The following is a 26038-nucleotide window of genomic DNA, read 5'->3' on the forward strand; positions in this document are numbered from 1 at the left end:
TTTCTATGAGCCCTAATGACTCTAAAAGTTACTGAGATCCTTCTTTGCTCCTGGTGTAAGAGCCAACTTCTGTCGTGCTGCCCCTCTCAGTGAACAATCTGCCAGACTGTCCTGGGCTCACACATCTATGAGTGCATCACAGACATTCTTCTTTCCTAAAAAGAGGAAAATCTCTTTTCCCACATCTTTCAGGGATGTTACAGGGGTGGGAATTGTGACTTACCACATGCCTCAGGATCCTGGTACGTCAGCTCTGTCTGGCAGCTCCTGTTTCTTAATTTAGGGCAATTTATATGATCAGGAAACCGAGGGATTCACCCCAGTTAACCACAGGCATCCCAAAGTGAGTGATGGCTGCTGCAGGAGAGTCATGCAGCTCCCCTGCAGTCAGTGGCATCTCCAGGGGATGATTCATCCCATCCCAAAGGGCTTTCTGGAGACATGAGGGCCAATTTGGAGAGCATCCTCCTTCCCTGCCAGCAACAGAGGGCACCTGGCAGGGACACTCGAGAGCTGCCGAGCCTGTGGATGGTTAAAATTATGTCAGATGAACCCCACACGTACATTTTGTGTTGAAATGAACATTCTCAAGCCACATCCCTGCCCAGAACTGTGTGAATCAGCAGCATTACGGAGCTGTGGCTTTTGGGATAAAAAATCTGCCACACTTCTCCTCTCTCAGTGTTTGAAGAGCTCGGGGGAGTTTTCATTTTTGCTCAGACCCTCAGCTGAGGGCTCTCGTGTTCTGTCCTCCACACATGGACATGCACTGGTTTTCTGTTCTTCTGTTCTTCTCTCAGAGAAGCTCCCACTGTATCAAACAGATGGCAAATCTGGCAGACTATTTTTAATGCTGCCTAACATTCGAAGCTCAGATAAATGAGTGGTTTTCTGAATAGCAGCTGTTAATTAGTGTGAGAAATAAAGAGGAGACAGAAAGCTTGGGTGTAGTTGGGCTGATGCTATGTTTGTATCTTTGTTTGTAAAGAATTTAAATTATTTTTAAATTTAAAGATATTAAGACTATGAAATTAAATAAAATTAAACATTATATGTTTAAATATTAAGAATTTAAAGTATTTTAAGAATGAGAAAGCTGGAACGTTTTTTAATATGGGATTTTAGGTAAAGCTTCTTTTGGATATTGGGGATTATGACAAAGAGGACATTTATGGGTATTTTCTGAGGAAGACCTATTTTCTTACATGTCAAGAAATATGAATTCTCTCTGGTGATTCCTACAGAAGGATACCTAAAATTTCTGGATCAGTCTTCATTTTGTTATTGACAACAAACACCTCTGGAAAGACAGGGAAAATCCCAATGAAAAATTTCACATGAACCTTCTGCCTCACCAGTTCAGAAATCCTCCATGAAAGCTGCTCTTACAGAAGCAGCAGCAATTTTCACAGTCCATGCGAGATACATAACTGAGTTTTACTAGAATCTTTTCTGACATGGTATCCCCCATCCTCATTTGTGAAAGATTGTAATTTAGGTTGTTTAAACTGCAATTTCAGCCCTGACTCTGAACATTGCTCACTGAGCTGAACAAAGGCCATGAACAAGTGCTAAAGTATTAAAGACAGCAGGTTGAAACCAGAGGAAAGGAAGTAGAACTGGAAATTAAGGGTACACTGGCTTAAAAAATATTTTACATTACTTATTTGGGAATGTTACTAGGGAAAAATAAAAATAATCAAACAGAAGTTAAATTCTTGGAAGAATACCCAATTACAGACAGCAGATTAGAACAGGATAATGTTCTGGATGGAGTTTGCTGTTTACAGAGAGGATTAGCTGTTCTGAGGATCAAATATAGAACAGAAATTGGATTTGTAAGCCATGTTTTTACCTATTCCATCTGAAGGCAAAATATAATGTGATTAGTTGTAAACTGGTAAGCTGCAGAGTCTGTGCACAATGGTCCTTTAGTAAAATTTCCATCACAGTCCTTAATCTGAGCTCCTCTCCACGTGGGAAAACCAGTACCAGGTCTCTTAATCCCTGCTCTTCCCAAGAGGGGTTTCTTAATCCTTTTCCTACACCAGAGGTGGATACTGTGGATTAAGAGACAATGGCTCCTAATTTCAGAATAAAATGTCTCAAAAAATACAGAACTGTTTCCAGGAAAGAAACCAGTTCCACAAAATTGAGGGCCAGGCCAGGAACCAGGCATCCCCATTGAACCACAGTGTCCTACTTTGCAGTCCCTGCATGCCTCATCAAAAAGTTATTTCCACTCCAAAAAGCCTCAGTTATTATTTATTCTGCTTTCCCCCCATTTGCATCACGTTGCTTTCCAGGGCAGACAGAACATTTCCCACTTAAATTGAATGGCTGCTCCGTGATCTTGGTGGAAACTCCTTGACACAAACAAGTTAAACATTCAGAGAAGGCTGCTTTTCCTGTCCTCTTTTTCCTACAAGTGGTAGAATCATAGAATTGGGTTGGCAGGGACCCTTAAGGGTCTAGTTCAACCCCCTGCAATGAGCAGGGACATTTTCAAATTGGTCAGGTTCCTCAGAGACCCATCCAACCTGGCCTTGAGTGTTCCCAGGGATGGGCCATCCACCATCTCAGAGGTTTTGATAACAACAGCAAGGACAGAAACATGAAATCATGTCAGCTCTCAGGGGGTAAAAAACACCTGTCTGCAGATGCTGCATGACTTTTCAGGAATACAGCCTTTTCCACCTGGCACAAATCCAAGGGAAATGCAGTTAACAGGGTTTATATGTGGTTGATTTTCTTCCTGGCAATTAGTCATCAATCTGCAAGCTGAGGCAGAGGCCTCTGTTTCCCTTTGCCACGTGGTTTGTCGTTGCTGTGGCTTTGCTCAGACATGATTTCAGTTCTGCCTTTGCTTTCAGAAATTGAGTGCCTTGTGTTGACTGGTCTTGCAAGAGACTTTCATGCCACCAGGCAATAACAGAGACCCTGTATCCTCTTTTTATACATCCCTAGAGGTTCATCCCTGGATTTTTTGGGCTGACTTGCATGACTATGCCTTTTAAAATGTGTATTATGAAGAAACCTGGAATTGCATTACAGAAAATCCTATACCTGCAAACCTTAACCCACTACCCCAGCTCTTGGAACTGCTGTGGTCTCCCAACCTTGGCCCCTGCTATGCAGGATCTCAATCTTTCCCTAAGCAAGGATATCTTCCAGCACCAGGCATTAATGCAGGGAATGAAGTGCTGGGAGACACATCTCAGCAGTGGTTCCTCATCCACAGGGACCTAAGCAAGGTGACTGTGGGTCAGAGACAGCAGAGACAGGTCTGAAGGGAGCTGAAATTTGTGGCTCAGACCCCCAGACAATGCCAGAAATGTATGATCATGGAGACCCAGGCTGAGCAGCAAAGGTTTTGGCACACAAGCAGGAATATCTCCACGGGGCTGAGATGTTCTGTCCTGCAGCCAGTGCCTGTCCTCAGAGCTGCAGGTCGACCTCTGCAGGTCACAGGAGAGCCCACGTGCCACGAAATGTGGCCACCAGCCAAGTGTCCCCACAGTGCCTTGCTGCTGCTGCTGTCCTCCCAGTGATAATGGACTCCAGGCAAATAGGATTCCTATTCTGTGCTGGAGCCATCAATAGTACTCAGTGCTGCCCTCCCATCCTCTAAAACACATTCCAATTGTGTTCCATCAGCACAACTGGCATCGACTCTGCTGGGAACGTGAACCTGCCGACAATAACAGGAACAATTGCACATTGCTGCAGAACATCTGAGGCTGGCTGCTGTGTTTTAGAGCAGAAGGGAGATGCTCAGAAATGCTCAGCAGGCATCAAATGAGGGAAACTTTAATAGCATGTGCTTTTTGATTAAAAAAGCCAACCAGCTGAGGACAAGCATCCTGAGATGAGTACAAAACTGCAGTGGGTGATTCACAAATCCAGTTTTAGCAAACCTGAGTAAAAATGCCAAGTATGGAAAACTGAAAAGCATGTTTGGAGGTAGCTCATGATCTAGTATCACAGCCTTTGTTTCGCTTCCCACTCTTTCACTACTGCATGGAGTAAAAGGAAATGTTAAAATTCATCCTCAGTGCGTTGAGAGCTCCTACTGCTTTCTATGAGTCAGGCCAACTTTCTTACCTTTAATGTTCTCTAATAATTGTTTTATCTTTTCCTCTCTTGTCTGTCCTGATCAATAATAATTGATTTCCAGAATAAGAAACCTCAATATCTGAAATAGCACTCCTGGCACATCACAAGCCTTCAGCCTCTGTTCAGCCACAATTAACATCATCTGCCCAGTTACTGCATGTACCAGCTGTTGTGCTCTCCAATATTCTGCCAGCCAATTTTAGCACTTATCAGTCTGTCAGGATGCTGGGTTCAGCAGCAGGATGCTGCTCCAGCTAGGAGCAGGACTTCAGCCCTATCTGAACTCCATTGGCTATGGTTTATTGCTTTGATTGCTTCTGTGCTCTAATAACCAAGGGTCAATCACTGGGCAACAGAGACTTTCAAAACACACCCATTTCCCGAGAAGCAGTTACTCCTTGCCTCAGCAATCAAGTTTTGTGAAGATACTGCCTGGAGTAACTTCATCTGGGGCAGAGCACAGGGCAGGTGGCTGTGAGAGGAGGTGTGGGTCACACCTACATCCTGAAGTGACCACCGTGGTCCTCTTCTCTGCCACAGAACACCTGATGCTTTGCTCCAGAGTAAGGAGGCTCCTCACCACCAGTGGAAACCATGCAGCACCAGGACAAACCAGCCTGGCCAGGCCTTGCTGTGCTGTCCAGACTGTCCTGGTGCTCCAGGCTGGCCTGCCCCAACCTCTGAGCTCCTCCTGGGATCTCCCATGGCTTCCCCATTTCCAGTGGGACAGGTCTGGGTGGGGTGACACCTCCGGGTGAGGGATCTGCAGTCTGAAAGGCAGCTTGGAGGAGGTGCAGGGGAGCCCTCTCACACCAGTGCCATGGCAATTTAGGAATTCAAACACTTGAAAGTCAAGGCTGACAAAGTGAGGCTGCAGGCTTAATTACCTCCTGGCACCTACACCTTTCAGATGAGTCTTTAAGTAGATGATTGTTATTTTTCCAGTGTGGTCCTCACCTCACTGAACACACAGGGCCTGCTCAATCCGGGCAGGGTGGCTGCAGCCCCCTGTCTCCTCCCAGCTGTCATCCCAGGTGACACATTCCTTATTTCCTGGGTCACCAGCCTCCAGGCTGATCTGTGATCATGCACATCCCTCATGCCTGTGATGGGTGGCAACAGAAACCATCCCTGAGAACATGGGGTGGTTGTGGGGGGTGGAAAATTGCATTTCCAGCACTCACAAGGAAAGGAGAATTTTGACCTTGATGTCCTTGTTCATCTTCAAAATGCAAGTTTCTTGTTCCTCCTGAGTTTTGCCATTAGGTCAATCTCCACAGGTGCCTTTGAGCTGCTGCATCCCGAACCCAGAGGCTCTGTGGCTCTTTCCTGTGGGATGTGAGAGGAGAGCAGGGGAGCTGCCCCTCTCCACACCACTGCTCCCCCACTGCCAGCCCCTGCAGCTGCCCCATCAACACCAGTAGCCTCTGCACAAACCATTCCCACTGCTTGCTGCTCCTCCTGGCTTTTAGAAGGAGAGTCTGGCTGCAATGAGGCACTTAAATTCTACAGCAGATTCAAAGCCTCCACCATAGTCAGTCACTGAGAAAAGGGGCAAAACACTGGCAGAAGCATTCAAACCCAATCCTTTATTCTCATATCTACACTTTCTTTTTATTCCACCCACACTTGCTTTTTTTCACTGGCAGTGGAGATACTTTTCAATGGCTATGTTTCCCCCAATAAGTCCACTAAGAGCAAGATTTTGATTTAGAGCACTGGAAGATTTGATATTGTACCCAACAGAGAAGATGTGGGTTTGGATTGGAAGCACCCTCAGGGACCTCAGTCACAAGGACAGACATCCTATAAATATGCATTTAATGAAATGGGACACTCCTCATGCAGAGTGCTGCTGTTGAATTCTTGGGTGTTTTTCTTTCAGAGGCAGTGTGCTGTCTCTGAGTCCAGCAAGACATTGAATTAGGATTCCTGGGTTCCATTTCTGGCCTGCCACTCACCCATGATAAGATACAGGGCAAGTAATTTAACATAAACAAGCTTCAGATTACAGAGTTTAAATATTGCACAGGGTCGTAGTGAGACTGATGGGAAGTACTATAATGGCATTATTAAAATGTTTTCTAAGCAGAAGGAGCTGTGAGGACCATGACCTACAAGTCCTGATGGACACGGGAGTCTTGGGGAAAATTGTGGCATGGGATTGTGTCACTGAAGGCACAGGAACAGCAGGAATAGAAAAATGGGATTGGGAGATGTGCTGCTCAGTCTTCTTTGCATTAAGGCTGCCTGGTGTGTTGTGGAAGGGTAGGGGGATGAAGAGATGTTTGGGGAGATGGGAAGGTAATACTGGCAAATTTTTTAATTCCAGGTCTGGCTTCTGACCTAACAACAGGAACATCTGACAGTCAGTAGGAATTTTGGCACAAGCTCTGCTCACTTTAAACCTAGTATAAGCTGGTATAGTCCAAAAAGCAGTGTCCTTTTATACCGTCCCAGGACCTTCCCAAGACTGGGCAGTTTTCTTCCTAAATCCAGGCTCTTACACTCTTAAATTTACAGCTGTTATCATCCCACAGCAACACTGCATTTTGAGAAACCCCGTGCTCTGAGCTCACACACATCATTGTTCTACTTCTGAACAGCACTTGGGTCTCCAGAGCTTGCTTGCTTTATCAACGAAGACACAGGTATTACACAGGAGTAGTGAAATATTTCAGCTCACAAATCAAAATTGAAATCATAGACTGTGCCTTAAAATTAGCCCCGTGCTTGCCTGAACAGGATTCATATCTCACTGGGAGCTAACCATCTTTTCTCTGTTTCTTCATTTTTTCCCCTCTGCTGCTGTTTCCTTTGTAAGGTGATCTTCAGTAAATACTGCAATTCCAAAGATATTATGGACCTTTTCTGCATTGCAACAGGGTTACCGAGGTAGGTCTGTCATTTGTGACATTCACTTCACTTTTGTTTCTTTCCTTTCGGAACAATTTAAACACAGGCCCCAGATGATTTATTTAGCTGCTATTCAGGCTTGTCTCTTGTTGCAGTCTGCTGGAAGAAGGAACTGGGGCAATCAAGAGCTGGAAAAGTGTGGAGGCAGGGAATCGAGCCACCTCAGTGCTGGCTGCACACGAGGAGCAGAGTGGAATGGAGTAGAACAGAGGAGAAATAATCTAAAATAAAAGCAAAGTGAAGAAGCCCAGCCCTGAGTACACACAGGCTGGGCACACCTACCTTGGATCTCAGTACTACATTTTTGCCTATATTGAGTGAAATGCAGCCACATGTTTAGAACATGTTTTTTAGGGGGAAAAAATGGGACCACCAAGAAGTATTGCACTAGGTAATAAGCTTTCTTTTTAGGTGTTTTAAAATCTAATCCCAGGTATGGGATAGTCAAACACAAAGCATCCCAGCTGAATCATTTTATACAGCATAAATATCTGGAAATAGCAAATCTATTGCCCAGGCCATGCATTTCATAATTTACATTGTCTTGTGAAGTCCCTGTATCCCTCCTGCTGTAATTTTCCATTTGGGGAAAATCCAAATAGGATTTGCTCCCTTCAACCTCAAGAGCAGTATCCAGCTGAAACCTCAGTGTAGAGAGGGGTCCAGAGTCACGGGTGGGTGTGTGGGACAGGCTGGGATGTGGTGGAGGGTGGCATGATGTAACATCCATCCATCATCCATCATCCATCCATCCATCATCCATTCATCCATCATCCATCCATCCATCATCCATTCATCCATCATCCATCCATCCATCATCCATCCATCCATCATCCATCATCCATCCATCATCCATCCATCCATCCATCCATCCATCATCCATCCATCCATCCATCCATCCATCCATCCATCCATCCATCATCCATCATCCATCCATCCATCATCCATCATCCATCCATCATCCATCCATCCATCCATCATCCATCCATCATCCATCATCCATCATCCATCCATCCATCATCCATCATCCATCCATCATCCATCCATCCATCCATCCATCCATCATCCATCCATCCATCATCCATCATCCATCTATCCATCCATCCATCCATCCATCATCCATCCCTCCCTCACCCGTCCCTCATCCTTCCATCATCCATCCCTCCAGCCATCCCTCCATCCATCCGTCCTTCCTCCATCCATCATACATCCATCCATCCATCCATCCATCCATCCATCCATCCATCATCATCCATCCATCCATCCATCCATCATCCATCATCCATCCATCCATCCATCCATCCATCCATCATCCATCCATCCATCCATCCATCATCCATCCATCCATCCATCCATCCATCCCATCCATCCATCCATCCATCCATCCCATCCATCATCCATCCATCCATCCATCATCCATCCATCATCCATCATCCATCATCCATCCATCCATCATCCATCATCCATCATCCATCCATCATCCATCCATCCATCCATCATTCATCCGTCCATCCATCCATCCGTCCATCCATCCATCCATCCATCCATCATCCATCCATCCATCCATCCATCCATCATCCATCATCCATCCATCCATCCATCCATCCATCCATCCATCCATCCATCATCCATCCATCCATCCATCCATCCATCCATCCATCCATCCATCCATCCATCCATCCATCCATCCATCCATCCATCCATCCATCATCCATCCATCCATCATCCATCATCCATCCATCATCCATCCATCCATCCATCCATCCATCCATCATCCATCCATCCATCCATCATCCATCCATCCATCCATCCATCATCCATCCATCCATCATCCATCCATCATCCATCCATCCATCCATCCATCCATCATCCATCATCCATCCATCATCCATCCATCCATCCATCCATCCATCATCCATCCATCCATCCATCCATCCATCCATCCATCCATCCATCATCCATCATCCATCATCCATCCATCATCCATCCATCCATCCATCCATCATCCATCATCCATCCATCCGCCCATCATCCATCATCCATCCATCCACCTCTGAAACACCTCCAGGCAATGGAGCAGGGTGAGGGAAGCCCCTAAATCATCTCTAGAACCTTTAATCACCTCTAGAAGGGAAATCTGCTGTCTGCTTAAGGACCTCGAGCAGCACAGGCTGGATGCAACAAGGCAAAGTCTTTATCTCCGGACACACAACTTTACAATACAGGAAAAGTGCAGGAGGAAAATAAGCCAGTCTTTTAATCATGGCTTTATTGCATGACTCCAGTTATGGGGATTGAAAGATAAAATTGAATTTGCATAAGCTGCTGGACAGAATTAATGCCCTTTGCTGTTTGTTCTGTTTCCTCTCATTTGACATTAGAGAGGTTAATAACTCTCATTTTCCTATGCTGTCAAATACTTCCACTCCATCACCCAGGAAACTTTTTTCAGCAGTTTTAATCATTCACAATCAGGGTGTTCACTGCATATTTGGCATTTTATTTTTATCAGAATGTTTTCAAAGAAAAATTGCATTTCACCCAGAATCCTGGAGCCCAAGTATACCTCCAAGGTTTACATCTGAGCCTATGAGATCATCTTTAGTACAATATTTTAAAAAGAAAAATACTCCATATTCATGAAGACATTTGTTTTGTTTGTTTTGGTAAATGAGTAACTAAATAATTTCAAGACATTCATAGCACCAAAAGTCATTTGTATGGTGTGAGTCAATGCGTAGCTGCTGAGTCAATGTATCACAAAATACAGCTTTTTAACAGAAATTATTACTCAACGAGTCAAGAGAATAAATTAATTAGCAGGGAGCAAGGTCTGCCCTGGGATCAAAAATGATCACACTTCACATTTTACATGGGTGAAGCATCCCCTGTGCTGGTCTTTGACTCTTTCTGCCCCGAGATAACAGAGGTACCAAGGCAGGAGCAAGGAGAAAGGATGAATCTGCAGGAGAGAAGATGGCTCTGCATCACATGCAGCAGCACAGAATTCCAGCTGGCATTTCTAGGTCAAACAATCCTCTTTGGAACTTGCTTTTCAGGAACACAACCATCTCCCTTTTGACAGCAGACAACTGCATGGTGTCCATTGATCCCACGATGCCTGCAAACACAGAGAGGTAAGCCCTGCTGCCACCTGCTCCTCCAAAAAAGGGAGGTGGTTTCCTGCAGAAGCCTTTTGTGTGCAGTGGGAGGTGAGCAGCTCCCCAGAGGGAGGGGGATGGCACTAAGAAATGCATGCTGGCTTGTAACACAAGTGCTGGTTTGGAAGGTTTTTACTTGTTAAAGCGGGAGCAATTGTCTGAGGAAAGAAATACTGCTTGTAGGTGTTTAATGCAGAACATCTGTTCCTATCCCTCCCTGTTTGCTGTCAGAGCTCTGTTGTTCCCCCACTCCTGCTTGCTCTGCTGGGGCACAACCAACAGATTATTTGAAAAACAAACTCAAAGCCTGTGGTGAGTTCAGGTCTCCTCATGGTTGGCTTTGGCCTGTATTTCATGATAACTCATCACTGCCACTGCTCCTATTGACACCGTGTGGTGGAGCCCCAGCAGCTGGGAGGGAGCTCCTGCACAGGACATGAACACAGAGCAAAAAGAGGCTGTGGCTGCCCCATCCCTGGAAATGTTCAAGGCCAGGTTGGATGGGACTCTGAGAAACCTGGTGTAGTAGAAGATATCCCTACCCACGGCAAGGGGTTGGAACTGGATGATTTCTAAAGTCCTTTCCAACCCAAACCATTCTGTGGTTCTAGGATTCTGTTTCTAGTAAATCTCAGGGCTGGGTGTTGAGAAAAAGTGCCATTGCTTATTCAAACTCACAGGTTTTAAGAGATCTTAGAATTATCTTCAGAGACCTCTTTGTACTTCTCGGGGAGTACGGATGTGAAATGCAAACTGCTTTTTGAGTGTTGCTAACAGCAGCCCTCTGTGACTCTTCCAGGTCTCCATACAAAGTGATCCCAGTTGTGACTGAGCAACTCTCAGGTAAAACGACCCTTTTGAACTGAATCTATTACAGCTGAATTAACTAAAGCTGAATTTGCAAACATTTACATGTGGAAATTATGTGGCCATGATGCAAACACTCGAAGATGTCGGTGTCATGGTTGTAGCTGCAGCAGAGCAAGAAGTGTTTGATCACAGTGTTCTGTAGGAAAGCTTAAAAAATGTGCCTGAATTTCAATGAATTTGAGGATCAGGTGAATGGCTGAGTCCAGGGGACTTTCCCAATGCCTTGCTCTGATCTGACTCAGCACTCCTGATGCCCTGGGGAAGGTCTTGCACGGAGCAGGGGAGATTTTCAGGCAAGACAAATGAAAGCCTTTCCTGCAGTGTTCTGTTAAACCTGCCCATTCCTCAGCAAAGCTCTGCTGGAAAGCTGAGCACAACATTTCAACCTCATGTTATTTCCAAATGGCTGAGAACTCCAATTTCTGTTGTGGGCATGGTAGCTCTAAGTGTGATAAATATTTAAATCCACCTGACAAGATTAAAGAGGGCCTGGGTGAAAGAACACATCTGGAGCACGTTCCCCAGCCACAGGCAAGGCTGAAGAGCCACTCCTCCCTCTTTGCCTGCCAGTATCATGCTCAGGCTGGCAGCTCTCAGACACTGGAGAAGAACCTCGGCTTGGGGCAATTCCTGTGAGCATCTGGCTCATGATTTCTCTCACCTGTGCAGCTGCAGCATCTCCTGCCACTCACATCAGGGCAGCCTGAGCACTCTGGAGCCACAGGGAGAGGCTGGCAGGAGCTGCAGCAGGAGAGGAAACATCAAGGGGACACTCCTTGGAGCAGTCAAATGGGAAGATAGGAGAGACAAAGGGCAAGAAGTTATGATTGTCCTGGAAACACAGAGGGCATAGGCAGAACAGGAGAGGCACAGAAAACCTGGGGCTGGAAAAGTCCTGTGCAGGAGCAGGTGAGTTTGTTGGGATAGAGGAGATAATGTTTTGGTGGTCCCATCTCATCCTCTGGCTGAGTGTCCTGAATTTTGGATTAAAACAGAGTGTCTGACAGCACTGTCTTCTTCTAGAAGGGGAGGCACAGGGAACTGAGGCTGTTCTCTGAGGCATCTGCCTTGGCAGAAACATCTGGAAAGGAGGATGTGGGGAAGACAGAGAGGCTGCAGCAGGGAGATTGTGCATGCAAGGAGCAAAGGTGAACAGAGAGCAAAGAGAACACAGGGAACTGGGAAGAACCTACCACAGTGAGATTTGTAACAAGCCATAAACAGTGATTGCCAGAAGGAGATAGTCACAGCCAAGGCACACGTGACTGCAAAGGGGAAGAAGCTGTCTGCCAAACTATTTATTTCCTTATTGTGACAAACCCTGCTGCAGCAGCATCACTCTCCTGGTCTGGGAGGACACTGTTTGCATTATCACATGAGAAAAGGTGGGGTGGAGCACCTGGCTCTGTGTCCCAGCTGCTCTGAGTAACCAGTCTCCAGCTGCCCCATGACAGAGAAATGGGGCCAGTATGGCTCTGCCAGGAAATGCCAGTGACTTATACCAGCTGGGAAGCTGATTGAGAGGATTTCTAGAAAACATACTCCTTTTTGAATACCTTTTTTATTCCCCTAACATGGAGCTAACAGTATATTTTTATAGGACCGTGGATGACTTTTCACACTCTCCCAAGGCCCTCGTTTTTCATCCCCAGCTGACAGCACATGGCTCTGCTTTGTGCAGAGCACAGCTCACTGTGTCAGCAAGATCACTCTTCACTCCCTGCATTTCATAAAACAAGGATTTCCAAAGATCTGAGCTGAAAAGGGCAGGAAAAATTCTGGCCATAGATTGTCAAAACATAATACAGGGTCTGCTATGGAAAGAGGAAGAAAGTTGAGCTGAGTGTGATGGAACTAATGTTCCTTGGTATCTTTTTCTCTTTCACATGGCTTGTCATTAATCTTAAGCATTCCTGACATTTTGCTGACAGTAGGAAGAATAAACAGAGTGGGAAATTGTTCCTCTTCATTAAAAAAAAAAAAAAAAAAGCCAGCTCTATTCTTTTCTTCACTTCTCAGACAGCTCTGTCTGCATCGTTCTGCTTCCCAAAGCAACTCATCCAAATACGTGCCAAAAAGGGGGTCATCCCAAATTTCACAGTGGTGGGAGGTAATGCACCTCTTTTCAGCAGTCTCCCAGGCAGCTGCAGAAGAATGACATGGGGAACAGAGGCTGTGAAAGGTGGGACTGGGAAATATAATCCTTCGGGAGGAAAAATATAAGCAGTGGCTTCTGTCCAGCAGAGGAGATATCCACTGGAGTCCTGCTAAGAAACAGTTCTTCATTTCCTGCTCATAGTCACAGGAGAGGGCTGGAAATAAAAATAAATTTTTATTCCAGAGAGTGCTGGATGCAGCAGTGATCGATGTGTCAGGGGTCAGCTGTCTGCAAGTGTTAGGATTAGGGTCAGGGTCAGGATGAGGGTCAGGGTCAGGGTTAGGGTCAGGATGAGGCCTGAGCCTGCTGGCTCTGAGCCTGTGAAGCTGCTGGATCATACCCTGTCCCTCCTCCTATGGCCCTGGACCAGAAGACACGTGGCTATCCTAGCAGAGCATCAAAACCCCTGTGGCAAACCCTTTTCTCTGTGGTATTTAAATTTCCAGGCCCACTGAGTGAGCTTCCTCTCCCTCCCTTCAGCAGAAGGGCTCTGGTCTCTCTCCTCATGGTGAAACTGGCTCAATACTCACAAAATGATGTCTGTGTTGTTGCTCTAATTAGCAGGGTTCAGGCACTTATAGATTGGACAGAGGTGACAATTAAATGAACAAACCCTATTAGCAGCACCCTCTTGAGGGATAAAATTGAAGCCTGTTGCGTTTCTGATAGTGCAGAGAAAGGAGCTGTTGTGGAGGTCAAATGCGCCTGACCCACTGTGGTCCTGAAAGGACAGGAAAACATTCACAGGGACTTCCCTTCTGCTCCACAGTTAGGGCAGCAAAACCCAGCAGTGGCTACACTAGAGATCTGCAGGGATGCTTTTTCCCCCTGGATGATTCAGTACCCGAGATCTTGTGCCGTTTGGTGATGGTAAAACGGCAGAAGCTTGTCACTGTGTCTAAATCTTCTGATTCTGGCATCTCTCTCTTCTCCTTCTGGAGTCTTGTTCATGCTGGCATCTCAGGAAGAGTGAGGAGGCAGAGACTGGGAGAGAAAATTCCTCCTCCCACTCCTGCTCCTTAGTGCATCCCGCATGGATGCGTGCACTGGCACGTGGTCAACCACTTTGGGATTGCTCACCTGATGAGGAATTTGCATGCAACAGCCCAAATTAACCTGAGCTGTGAATTACATTAATCTGGGGCTCAATATGACAGACTCATGGGTGTGGGCTTGGGCTTGAAATTCACCCCTCCCCAAGGCTTTTGTCCTCCTGGCTGCTTGTGGGGGTTTTTTTAGTTACTCTGACTGCCCCGATCCAAGAAAACCACAGAAAGTGAAATGCAGACAGAAGCCTGGGGCAGAAACATTTGTGAGAAACAGGGCAGGAATTCACCAGACTGATGCTGGCAAGGGAAAGGAGATGCCCATGCCCTCCCAGCCTTGCTTGGCCAGACCAGAAAGGACAGAAGGAAGCCAAGCCACCCCCCCAGCCCCACGGACTCCCTGCCTGTTGGGGCTGGCAGGGTGGCAAAGGGAGCCAGGGAGAGTGGGAGGATGAAGGTGGCTCCCTGGCTGTGATCCCAAAGGGTGAGAGGGTGGAGGAAGAGGCACTGCTGAGCAGGACAGTGCGAGGCAGAGGGTTCCTGCCAGTGGGTAATAAACCATCTGTGCCAGTGCAGCGTCACCTGAGCTGCTCAGGTGCCAGTCTGGCAGGGAAGGTGTGCTCTCCCTGCCAGCCTCCGGCCCGGCCGCGGCGGGAATCACAGGAAAAAATGCTGCTGCCATATTCCCCCGCACCTGCCTTCTTCCCAGAAGCTGCTGGAGACAAGGCAGGATGGCTCCTTTGTCCCTGCTGAGCTTGGCAGAAGCCAGAGGGCAAAGAGCAGGAGTCCCTGCGAGCAGGGGAATGAGCAGGGGGAGCCTGGGGAAGCCCGAGCTGGCCTGTCCCCTGCCCAGCATTAACCATTGCAGCATCTTCTGGAGGGGAGTGCTTCTAATTGCCATTTGTCAGCTGTAAAACAGCCAGAGTGCTGTGCAAAAACCTGACTTGCTGAACACCTGCACTGGTAAACACTGTGTATTCACAGAGCTGGCATAGGTGAGGGGAGCACAAAGGGTTTTTTGGGGGATGCTGCAACAGGACCCTCAGCAAAGTGCCCAGAGCTGCTGCCAGTGCTGCTTGCAGTAGGATTTCCCTTGCAGAGAGGGAATCACAGCAAAACAAATGAGGCAATCCGAGGGAAAAGGTGTCTGTGTGCACCTGGGGCTTCAGCCCTGCCCAGAGGCATAAAAAAAAGAAGGCAGAGGGTAACAAAAGGGAGCAAAAGCACACCTAACCCTCCTGTTCTACAAAGGAAGGGACAAGCAAGACTAAATCATGTCAGAGCAATGTCTCATTTTCTTCAGAAACTGGGGTTACCAGAGGTCTTTCCCTCGGAAAGGAACAGGGCAGAGAAATGGATCTTTGTCTCTTTAAGATGAGGCAAACTGCCACTCTTAGTCATATATCTTTACTGCACCCTAGGGTTATAAAAACATACATCTTCATTTTGAAAGTCTTTTATTACATCCATAAACATCAGATTGCAGCTGACTGTTCCCTGGATGAGAATTTCCTAGTACTCTGAGTGAGTTTTGACAGGGGGAGGGAGTGAAAGTAAGATTGTTGGGTTGTTTTTTTTTTTTTACTGGAACAGTGTTTATAGGGAACTTGTCAGTCTCTGGCACGCTCCAGCCACTGTCAGAGGGCTGAACAGCATCGGAGGGAGAGGACACGGCTTTCTCTGCTTTCTCTGCTTATTTTCACTCTTGGACTCTGTGCCACCCCAGGTGCTGCCCACGGTGAGTTTTCCTCCTCTCTTAAATAGGACGCAGCCTTTGCTTTGTTTCAGCACTTGGGTTTTGTGAGAAAACTGGAAAATGGGTCTCTGTGAGAAGAACCAATCTCTGTTTTTTCTGCTAGCCACTCCGCTGGGAGCTGGGGGGGAAAAAATGGGAAAAAAATAAAATAAAAAATGGGAATTAGATCTGAGGCTTTCAGAGCACTGAATGCTTGCTCCAGTTTTGTGACACGGGGTAACAGGCAAATTGTTTTGACCAGTGATGTGAATGCTCCTGGCAAGTATTGCTGATGTCTCTAACAGCCAAGGAATTGCATGTCCTTTCAACAGGTACAAGAGCATTTATTTAGAAATAAATGCTAAATGCTGGGCTGTATTTCTATCTGATGTGCTTTGCCTGCTGACTGCACTCGTGAGGCATCGTGTTCCCGCGGGGAAGGACAAGAAGTATCTGCAGAAATGCCATCAGGGTGTTTCTGTGTGGGGTATAAATAGGTGTTCTGTAATCTGCAGTGAGTTTATGAGTGCACTCAATGCTTCCTCTCCTTGAGCACACCCCCAGTGCAGGAATCACTGCAGCACTTTGGGGAAAAAGGGAAACAATCCCAAAACAGCATCTCAGGGCTCAGCAAAGGTGATTTGTGCTTCCCTTTTCTGCCTGGACACTAAAAGATGGGAAAACATTGCTATCACACTTCTTCCTTCCTAAAGCGTGCTGTCCCTTGAAACCTGGGGTCCTGTTTTGAGGGATTGTTTGCTTTTCCCTGTGTTGGTGATTGCAATCCTGTGATTATCTTGGGAAGAGGCTGGGGCTTCATCAGCTGGCTTTCCTGAGCCAGCAGAAGATCCCGAGAGCCGGAGCTGGGAGCTGCTGCCACGAGGGCTCCCAGTGTGGCCACTCTGCAGGAACTCAGGGAACAACGGGATCTTGACAGGATCCCTGTGGCAGCTCTGTCCAAGCTGTGTTCTCAAGGGAAAAGGGGCTGGGAAACTTGTACCCTGCTGTGTCCATCCCACAAACCAGGAAGGGCAGACCTCATTCCACAGGGACAGCACTTCGTCATCTCGTGTTTGCCCGGAGTTTATGCAAGGCAGCACAATCCTTAGGCACTTGCACCAGGAAAATTGGTCTCCAGGATAAAGCTGAAAGGCAAGCTGGGTTTTATTTTGCATTATTCTGAGCTGTGGTGTTGTTCATGGGCACTGTGTCACAGTGTGCTGCTGGTGTAGAGACGCTGACTGTGAGCAGGAACTTTCAAAAGCCAGTTGGGATCCTGGGTGTCCCAGCCAAGATCTGTGAAAGGGGTGTCCTCTCCAGAAAGTGCTGCCTTGAAACAAACCACCTCTCAGAGACCAGCCCCCTAAAAATAAAACTTCTGAGAAACCCTGGCTGTAAGCAGCAGGAAGAGGAAGGCAGGTAAGACAAGGAGACACTCCCAAACACCATCACTCTTCAAAGGACTAAAACAATTTTTTGGCCTCACCATGAAAACTGGAACCACTTTGCAGAAGAATTGAGGGTGTCCTCTTTCCTTTCTTTTTTTCTATATATGTCTCCCTTCTATTTTTTTTCAGAGAAAGAAGAATTGTTCCAGAATTTATTGGGACAGATTGCCGAGCAGTTCTCAAGGTAAGAAACTGAACATCATTATTAATTTAAAATGTTATTTCTTTTATCAGCCTGAAATGAAATTTTCACAGGAGGCAGAGGGGCATTTAAAACATCTTTCAAATCCCACTCTGTCTGCCAAATTTAGGTCTGGGACACGTTATTTCCTGCTGACAGCAACACAGTAGCTTAAACCAAAAGCAATTTTATCTTTGATCTAAAAAGGAGATCAACTAGTAAATGCTCCTTCCCTCTTAGGAAGAAAAGAAATGCTTCTTCATTGAACAGTCAAATCATCAGATTTGTTTCATTTTCCCCTTTATCACCCAAAAAGTCTCTCCTCTGAGAGGATTTCTCAACATCTGTGTAGCTGCTTATTTAATCCCAGCTGGTTTCAATAAGACAGATCAGTCCCAGCACAGCCCAGCAAATCACCAGCGTAACTCGACAGGAGGGGAGGAGGTTTCAGAGTGTGTAGACACCAAGACGCTGCTCTTGGACAATTATGAAGTATCAATTTAACAATTACCAGTTTAACTTTGCTTCCCTGGGGGAGTACAGTAGCAAGTCACTGCTGAGAGAGGGGGAGATGAAGTGTTGTAGAGCCACAGGTCATTCCCAGGGCCATAAAAATAATTATCACTTGTTACTTTTTCTAAAAATTAAGCCTGGGGTGTATTTTCTGCCCCAGTGTTAGCAATTCCATGGAAAATTTGCTATGACAAACGTGGCTGGGCAGATCAATCATAGAGACACAAATATGGGCATTTCCAGCAGAAGTTTTTAGCACCTAGGGTAGGTAGAGCATTAAATGTATTACATTAATACATGAGGGTTTTCTTTCCAGGGTTTTTAAAATCAATGAGCTGAAAACGGAAGTAGCTAATCACTTGGCAATGCTGGAGAAAAAGGTTGAATGTGAGTGTCCCTTTATTCCTCTCCCAGTGGGAACTGGTGCCTTCTTGTGACCTCTGACCTGTCCTGCTCCTCACAGCCCCTCCACTTTCTCCAATCCCTCGTAATTTGGCCAACTTTGAGCCCCAGAGGCTGCAGGTCAGCCCGTGGTGACCAGTGGGGACGGTGGGAGCCTGTGGTGGCACTGGTGTGGGGACCAGGGTGGGCTGGCTGGTGCTGCCAGCATCCAGAGCTCCTGCTGCCCTCCCTTTGAGCACTGCTGAGCCCTCCACGGAGCTCTGGGGCCTGGGGCCAAGTGCTGCTGTTCTCTTGTCCCTGTGGCACAAGGGCTCCACCACCCACCTCTCCATCCCCGCTCCCAGCCCTCCCGTGTCCCCCATGGCCCAGGTGTCTGTCACCTCCCTGCACCCAGCAGTGACCTCCCCATCCCTCTGCACTCCTCCAACACTGGGGAACCTGATCCCACCCCCACTGGGGCGTTTGGTCTGTAATTCCAGGGGGTAACACCCTCCTTCTGCTGGCAGTCCAGTCCTTGTCCCCTAACACCACCACACTGCTACAGTGCAGCAGCCAACTCCAGCTCACCTGCTCAGAGAGCTCCTTTTCCGGGATTTTTGGGTCATTTTGTTTCCCCCTGTGCAGACTCTGAGTTGTTTTGGTACATTCTGCAGAACACAGGTCCCAGAGAGGCAGGGAAGGGGTATGAATAAGGTGCTGCCATCCAGTTGTGACTCCACACCCCACATCCTTGAGGATGCTCAGCGTTGAACTCAGGAGCAGGGAGAGCCTTCCCCAGCACTACAGCTACAGAAAGAACTTTCCCACTAGAGCTGGCTGGGAATAAAAAGAGTTTCTGCTTCATGGAAGAAGTTGTTTTCCTGAAACTTCCCCTGAGCAGAAACTGCCTTGACCCTGCAGCTGCTTGGGGAGACTGATCCCTTTGTCATCAGGGAGAGGAAGAAATGTCCTCATTTGAGGAGCAGCTGCAGGGAAGCCTCTCCCTGTGGCCACCCCAGCCTCAGGCTCCTGGTGCTGAGGGATGTCCATGGAGGGGGCAACCTGCAGCTTGCCCACCCCCCTGAAAGGAACCCAGGAATGAATTCCTCCCTGTCTGTTTGGCTGCTGCTTCTCCCAAGGCTCTGCTGGTTTATTCTTTGACACCCCCAAAAAAAAGAGAAAAGAGAAATGAGCTCAGTCACTCTGCATTTTCAGTGAAACTTCTGACCAACTCCATTTCTCAGGGCTAAATGCCATGGATTAGAGCAAATGAGGTAAGCTGTGGGTCTTTGTATCACCTTGGCAGCCCAAGCAAGCAACTATCCCAGCCAGCTAGGGGCTGCTTTTAGCCTCTGGTGAACCCCTGGGAGCTCTGGCACACACTCTGCCTCTCAACACTGGCAGCTCACAGTGCAGGAGGGAGATAACAAGGCATTCATGCCATCCCTGGCAGGAAAAAATTGAGCACCTACCCACTCCAGCACTTTATTTCTGGTTTAGGGAAGGCAGCCTGCCTAGAGCTGCTGTGCCATGCAGGAGGACTGAATTCCCTGCTCCCCAAAGGAGGGTCCTGTCCCACTGCTGATGGAACCAGCAGCTGATGGAGCAATCTGTGGGAAGGAGCTCCCTGGGCTGCCTGTCTGCAAGTGCACCCATCTGCTCGAAATCAGACTTCCAGAGTTTGCAACAGAGCCCAGCCTGCAGCATTCTCAAATAATTCTCTGGGTTGTCATGTTTAAAAATCAAAACTGTGGGAGAGAGGGAGTGTCCAACCTCCCTGCTTGAGCTGGGCTCCCAGAGGTTGCTCAAAGGACCGTGTTTCACTGCTGGATTCAGCCCAAGGATTTCTTTAGACAGCACAGGGTCTTTTCAGAAAGTATTTCTCCCTACAGAATAATGTAATGGGCCCTTAATCAGTGCACATGACGTGGCCATTTATCATTTGCAAGCCAAATGTGGAAAGAATTGTGATTTTATTTTGCCTTTTCTCCTGCCTCTTTCAGAGATCCCTTTTCTGCCACTTTCACGTGTGCTCTCCAGGATTTGTTCCCCAGAGGGGATGTGTGTGTGGGGATAAGTGCTCGTGACAGCACTACATCTGCACCTCACATGAAATGTTCTCATTCCTTCCCATTCCTGCCTGGAGACCACACCAGAGATGTGTTTTCAGGGAGCCAAATCTTTTAGCTGATTTTTTAAATCCCAGCTAAAGCTTGTCACTTCCCTTTGGAAAATGAGTCCATGCAGAGCAAGCTCTGGGAATGCTTTGTCCCGTGGCTTGACTTTGCACAGCAGCCCACACAAGAATAAGGAAGCTGGCAAAAAACCCTTTGCAATTTGTAAGCGCTTCACATCTACCTTAAGAAAATTATTATGAAAATTCTCTGCTCCCCTGGAGGGATTTGGGACAAAAACCAAAGGGACACAACGGGAAAAAATGCTCAGGGTTGCCATTTTGCACCAGACCTCCTCTTCTCCCTGCAGTTGCCTTCCCCACTTCCCTGTTGCTCTGATAACTCTGCTTGGCTCCCTCTGCTCCAGATAGGCACTGGCCACCAGTTAGACACCTTGGAAAATGGGTTATCCAGGAATTTCTCCCAGGGGAATGCACCAGTGTGGTACAAAGCAGCACAGGGCCTGCAGGTCAGGATCATCAGCTACTGAACAAAGCACCCAAAAAAGGGCAGGCAGGTATCCAGAACAAAGATATCCAGTAAGAAGCTTGCCTTCATCATCACATTGTGATCACCCAAAAAATTGCCTATAATAATGACAGATGAAAAAATGCAGATGTCTAAATGGGATTTTGTTGCAAACAAACAAAACCAACTCCCTTTCCCTTTCCTCTCCTAATGTGTGGCATTCTGCCCTCAGCTCATACACATCTCTTTCCCTTCTCCCAGTTCCAGCTGCAATCTTTGTTGTTACTCTCAGAAAGGAAAAACAAAACCCAGGTCTCTGCTTGTCTCCAGAGCTGTGCCCTTCAAGGCAGGGTTTCATCACTCACATGCTGCTCTCCAGACAGGTGTGATCCAGACTGTGATTTTCTAAGAAAGTTGCTGAACACCGATTTTCCAGTTGCAGGTTCCCTTGGAACCATGGCTCATCCATGCAAACAACGAGTTCAGTAAACAAATGAGCTGTGAAATGATTGCATGTGAATGACACGGGCACAATAAATGGTGCTGTGTCCTTGATCACGCTGAAAGTTCAACCAGGGGGAAAGGAAAGGGAGAATTATTCTCACACTCTCACTGTATCAGGCTCTCTTGGCTACAGGGAATAAAGTGCCCTGCTGCATAAAAAGGCAATCAAACTTTTTGCCTCGTGGCTCTCACAATTACATGCAGAAGGGAAATATAGGATTTTCTGTGCTGTATGTAGAAATAACCTTTGATTACAGAATTGATCGGCAAAAAGAAGTGATAGGATTTCAATAGTTAAAAAAAAAAAAAACCACAAAAAACAACCACAAAAAGCCCCCTATCATTAGAGCCGAATTTTCAACATTTTTTCTCTCTCTCCTGCAGTCTCACTTTGCTTTTTCTGTATCCAGCAATGCCTCTCAGAGCTCCTTAATGCTCTGCATGAACTTCTGAATTAAAACCTTTTATCTTAATGGGAATTCTAATCCTACCGGGACGTGTTTGCACAGCCATGCTTATCATCCCATCAAGGGGGTTTTTCCTGCTCAGGATTTCCTCTGCTTTGTACAGCACAGAGAAGTGGAGGCACCAGGAGAGCTGCCTGCTGCTGAGGAAAAGCGAGATGTTCTAGCCGTACAGCAGGCTGTTATCTGCGTTGGCAGCAGAGAATTCCCGTGGGTTTCCAACATCTCTGGCTTTGGCAGCACCTGCACGTGGGAGAGCCGAGGCAGCCTGTGAGAGCTGGCTGCCTCGCTGGATAACCCCACTGGCAGAGCTCCCTGAAATTCTGCACCGTTGTGAAGTGAGATCCTGCGACTTTTCACCATGGTAACACCCCTGTTGCTTCCCTCTGTTGACAGTGGAAGGCCTGAAAGTGGTGGAGATTGAGAAATGCAAGCGCGACATTAAAAAGATGAGGGAGGAGATGGCAGCAAGAAGCAGCAGGTAAGTTCTGCTTGGGACCCAGCCACAGGAGTAAGTGCCTGCTTTCAAACCCCAATGCAACATTTCCACAGAATTATCTCCTGGGCTTGGAAGAAAGAGAGCAAGGAAACCAGTAGTCATCAAGGAGAGTAGCTTTAATTTACTATTTGAAGATTTATAGCCATTCACCAGTTAAATTAGCTTGGGCCATGGGAATAGAGGAAAAGGTCTTGGGAGTTATTTGTCACACGGAGAACGGGAATTCTTCATCCGGATTTACTGGGAGAGAGAGAGAGAGAATGGGAAAAGAACTTCTGCACAGTGCAGCCTTCAGTTGGGAACCAGTCAGCACTCGAATCAGCTCCAGTATATTCTGGGAAATTACCAAATAAATATGTAGCAGTTCCTCTAATTATGATCTCATGCTATTATAAATCATCCGTTTCAAATTCAATGAGAAATTGGGAATTTACTTTCTAATGCAAGGGCTCATTGTGATGTTGAAGCTTGGTTTTGCTGTAATTAAAACACCAGCAGAAAAAATTGCATTTGGTATGGTGCGTGGTCTCAGCTGGAAAATGCCCCCTGTGTCACTGAAGTGCCTCACTAGGACAAACAAATCATCACTGTGAGACTGGGAATACTTCTGGGAAGGTTGCTGGAGAGGAATACCCCATGCTGCTCAAAATGTGTGTGAGGGGTTTTTTTTCTCACCAAATGTAACTATGTCTTGACAGTCTCAGGGTCAAATTGTCCGACCCTTAATCAGAACTGTTTCCTGCTGAGGGCAATGGGAGATGTGCTAAAAGATTCAGGCTTTATAATCACTCATTTTTATACATGTTGGCTTCCAGATATGTCAGGAGGCACAATGATAATTCATTCCCATGAAGTCCAAGGCCAAATTCAGCTGTCATGTTAGCATAAACGCAGAGTAGCATTATTAACCTCAGATGTGTGCCTCAGATTTATCCCAGCAGGGTGGAATGCAGTTTGCCCTGTGACTTGCACCATTTCTTGTTGGGGTGTGTGGAGAAATCTTATTAGAAAAATCCAAGCCCAGGCTGGCAGCAAATGCAAGAGCATGTGTGCTGATTTGTGCTGGGTGTGATATGAAACATGTGTGCTCATGTGTCTTTCCTTCAGCTGTGACAGGGAGCTGGCAGAGCTGAACAGTGATGCACAGGTGGACAGGGAATTAAGTCCAAAAAAAGAAGTTGTGGCAAGTTCGTGTTCATTCAGTTGCCACCACACCACATCAGGAAGTACAAGACTGTCCCAGCAGCCATGACTAATTCCCATCCCAGATCCTGTCACCTTCCAATCTATATTTTGTGGCCTAAACAACAACCTGTTAACAAGAAAAGCTGGAATGGGGGGGGTGTTCCATCTGCTCAGAGCAGCCAGCTCCAGCTGGGGTGTCACCTTCACTAAGGGCTCATAGTGAGATGTGACAGGCTCCAAAAGCCAGAGACCAGCACGGGGTGTGAGGCTGGAAAGCTGTGGTAAAGATGGGTAAAGATGGGTGTGGGCTCAGCTGGGCACAGACACCCACCCTGGTTTGTTCTGAGCTCACACTCAGCTGCTCTCGCTGGAGCAGGAGCGGGACTCGCTCTGCTCAGCATCACTTTGGTGCTGTGTCCGTAAGGCTGTGTCACAGCTCCTCTTGCTTACCCTGAGCTGCATCTCCCTCCTCCCAGCTGCTCAAAAGCTCCTCCTGCTTGCCCAGAATTCTGCCCATGGTTATCTGCACCCTGTGGTGTTGGGACCCAAAGCAGCAGCTAGATGTGGACACAAGACTGAGGAGAGGACGCTCCTTGGTGGCTCCCATCAGGAGCTGCTGAGGAATGGGCTGAGGTTCCTTATTCCCAAGCCACCACAGCCCCACAGCAGCCAGGCCACCAGCCCAAGGTGACCCCAGCCTAGGGATGCTTCACCCCAGGGTGGCTGAGCAAACCCTCTCCCACTGGCATGGGGGATGTGGTGGAACAAAGGCATTCCAGGGAGGTGGAAATGTGTTTGCTCTCATTCAGACCTGTTATCCATTGTATCATTTGCTAGATAATGCATTGTGGTTGCAATTAGGGATCCCACCTAAATTTAATTAATGTACATAAATATGTGTGAGTGCCTGTGTTGTTCAATAAGATCGCAGTGTACACAGCTGTATGGATATTTACCTGTTCTTTTATTTGCTGTTACATTACCAGATGAGAGAGTAAGGCTGAGCAGCCAGGCTTATAAAAACCATCCTGCACAGTGAACTGTGCATCCCCTTCTTTAGAAGAGCAAACCATCTCCATTTGCATCCTCCTCAAATTGCATTTTTTTTTTTGCTTGTCTGCTTTTCGCACTCACCACTGGCAGATGCTAATAACATTATGGTGTCATTTAAAATCATGATCATTTGCAGATACAGTTTTACATTTGTGAAGGTCTGATGCATCCTGGCTCTGGTGTGTTCCCCAGTGTGCTGGGATGAAGGCTTCAATATCTTTCTACAGCTGGGAATTAGAGATAGCTGGCTGACCCTCAGCTAACCCTGGCAGTCAGCTCCAATTAGGGCAAGGAATGCCCCAATCTCACTATTTTTATCCTACTAATACCCCACACAGTGGAGTTTTGAGGAAACAGCTTTAGAAACGATTAAGACAGCTTTTCACCAACTGAGAATCTCCTTAAACAGGGCAGGAAAAGGCAGCTGGTTGAAGTCAGCTGACCACCATGAGCTGTAAAATGACATAACTTTCACAGGATTCAGACAGTGACACCAGAAATGACAGCAGATATCAATGTTAAGAGGAGAAAAGAGACCTGGACTAATTCCCAACAGAGAAGAGACTCACTCAAAAGAGATACAATGCAAAATTTAATAATCAAAAATGCACAAACCGAGTTAATGGAATGCTTTGCTTGGCTTCTTTCAGGAGGTTTCTTTTTGATTCCTTTGGCAGGGGGCTTGAAAACTGAGAGAGGATAAGCTGAATGTTAGAACTGCAGGGATAAATCCCTGGAAGTGCTCAAGGCCAGATTGGATGGGGCTCTGAGCAACCTGACCTAGCGAGCAGCATCCCTGCCCACGGCAGGGTGGGTGGAGCTGGATGATTTTTAAGGTCCCTTCCAACCCAAACCGTTCCATGACTCTACAAATGCAAAATACAAGAAGATCAGCCTCACACAAGAGTTAATAAAGGCCATGTGGACAGCTGCCTGAGAAAAGCCCTGCAAGGCCACCGAGTCCAGCCTGTGACTGATCCCCACCTTGTCCCCAGCCCAAGGACACGGAGTGCCACACCCAGTCCTTCCTTGGATACCTCCAGGGATGGGGACTCCAAACTTCCCTGGACAGCCCCTTCCAGTGCTTGACCACCCTTTCAGTGAAGGAATTCTTCCTGATGTCCAGCCTGTCCCTCCCCTGGCACAGCTTGAGGTCATTTGGGAGA

The 26038-nt window shown here is 47.1% G+C and overlaps 1 protein-coding gene across 1 annotated transcript in view; it reads left to right on the plus strand.

The window, feature by feature from the left end:
• PDE9A (phosphodiesterase 9A) overlaps positions 1 to 26038 on the plus strand; it is a 50336-nt gene that overhangs the window by 7189 nt on the left and 17109 nt on the right. Inside the window, exons 2-7 of the mRNA XM_005526534.3 lie at positions 6941 to 7011; positions 10092 to 10169; positions 10993 to 11036; positions 17580 to 17634; positions 18461 to 18531; positions 22532 to 22616. Coding sequence (XP_005526591.1) covers positions 6941 to 7011; positions 10092 to 10169; positions 10993 to 11036; positions 17580 to 17634; positions 18461 to 18531; positions 22532 to 22616 — 404 coding nt within the window. The remainder of the gene's footprint in view (positions 1 to 6940; positions 7012 to 10091; positions 10170 to 10992; positions 11037 to 17579; positions 17635 to 18460; positions 18532 to 22531; positions 22617 to 26038) is intronic.

The sequence above is a fragment of the Pseudopodoces humilis genome, chromosome 2, assembly GCF_049639895.1.
Source record: "Pseudopodoces humilis isolate 2021_Gansu_Grassland_sample_001 chromosome 2, ASM4963989v1, whole genome shotgun sequence".
Classification (NCBI taxonomy): Eukaryota; Metazoa; Chordata; class Aves; order Passeriformes; family Paridae; genus Pseudopodoces; species Pseudopodoces humilis.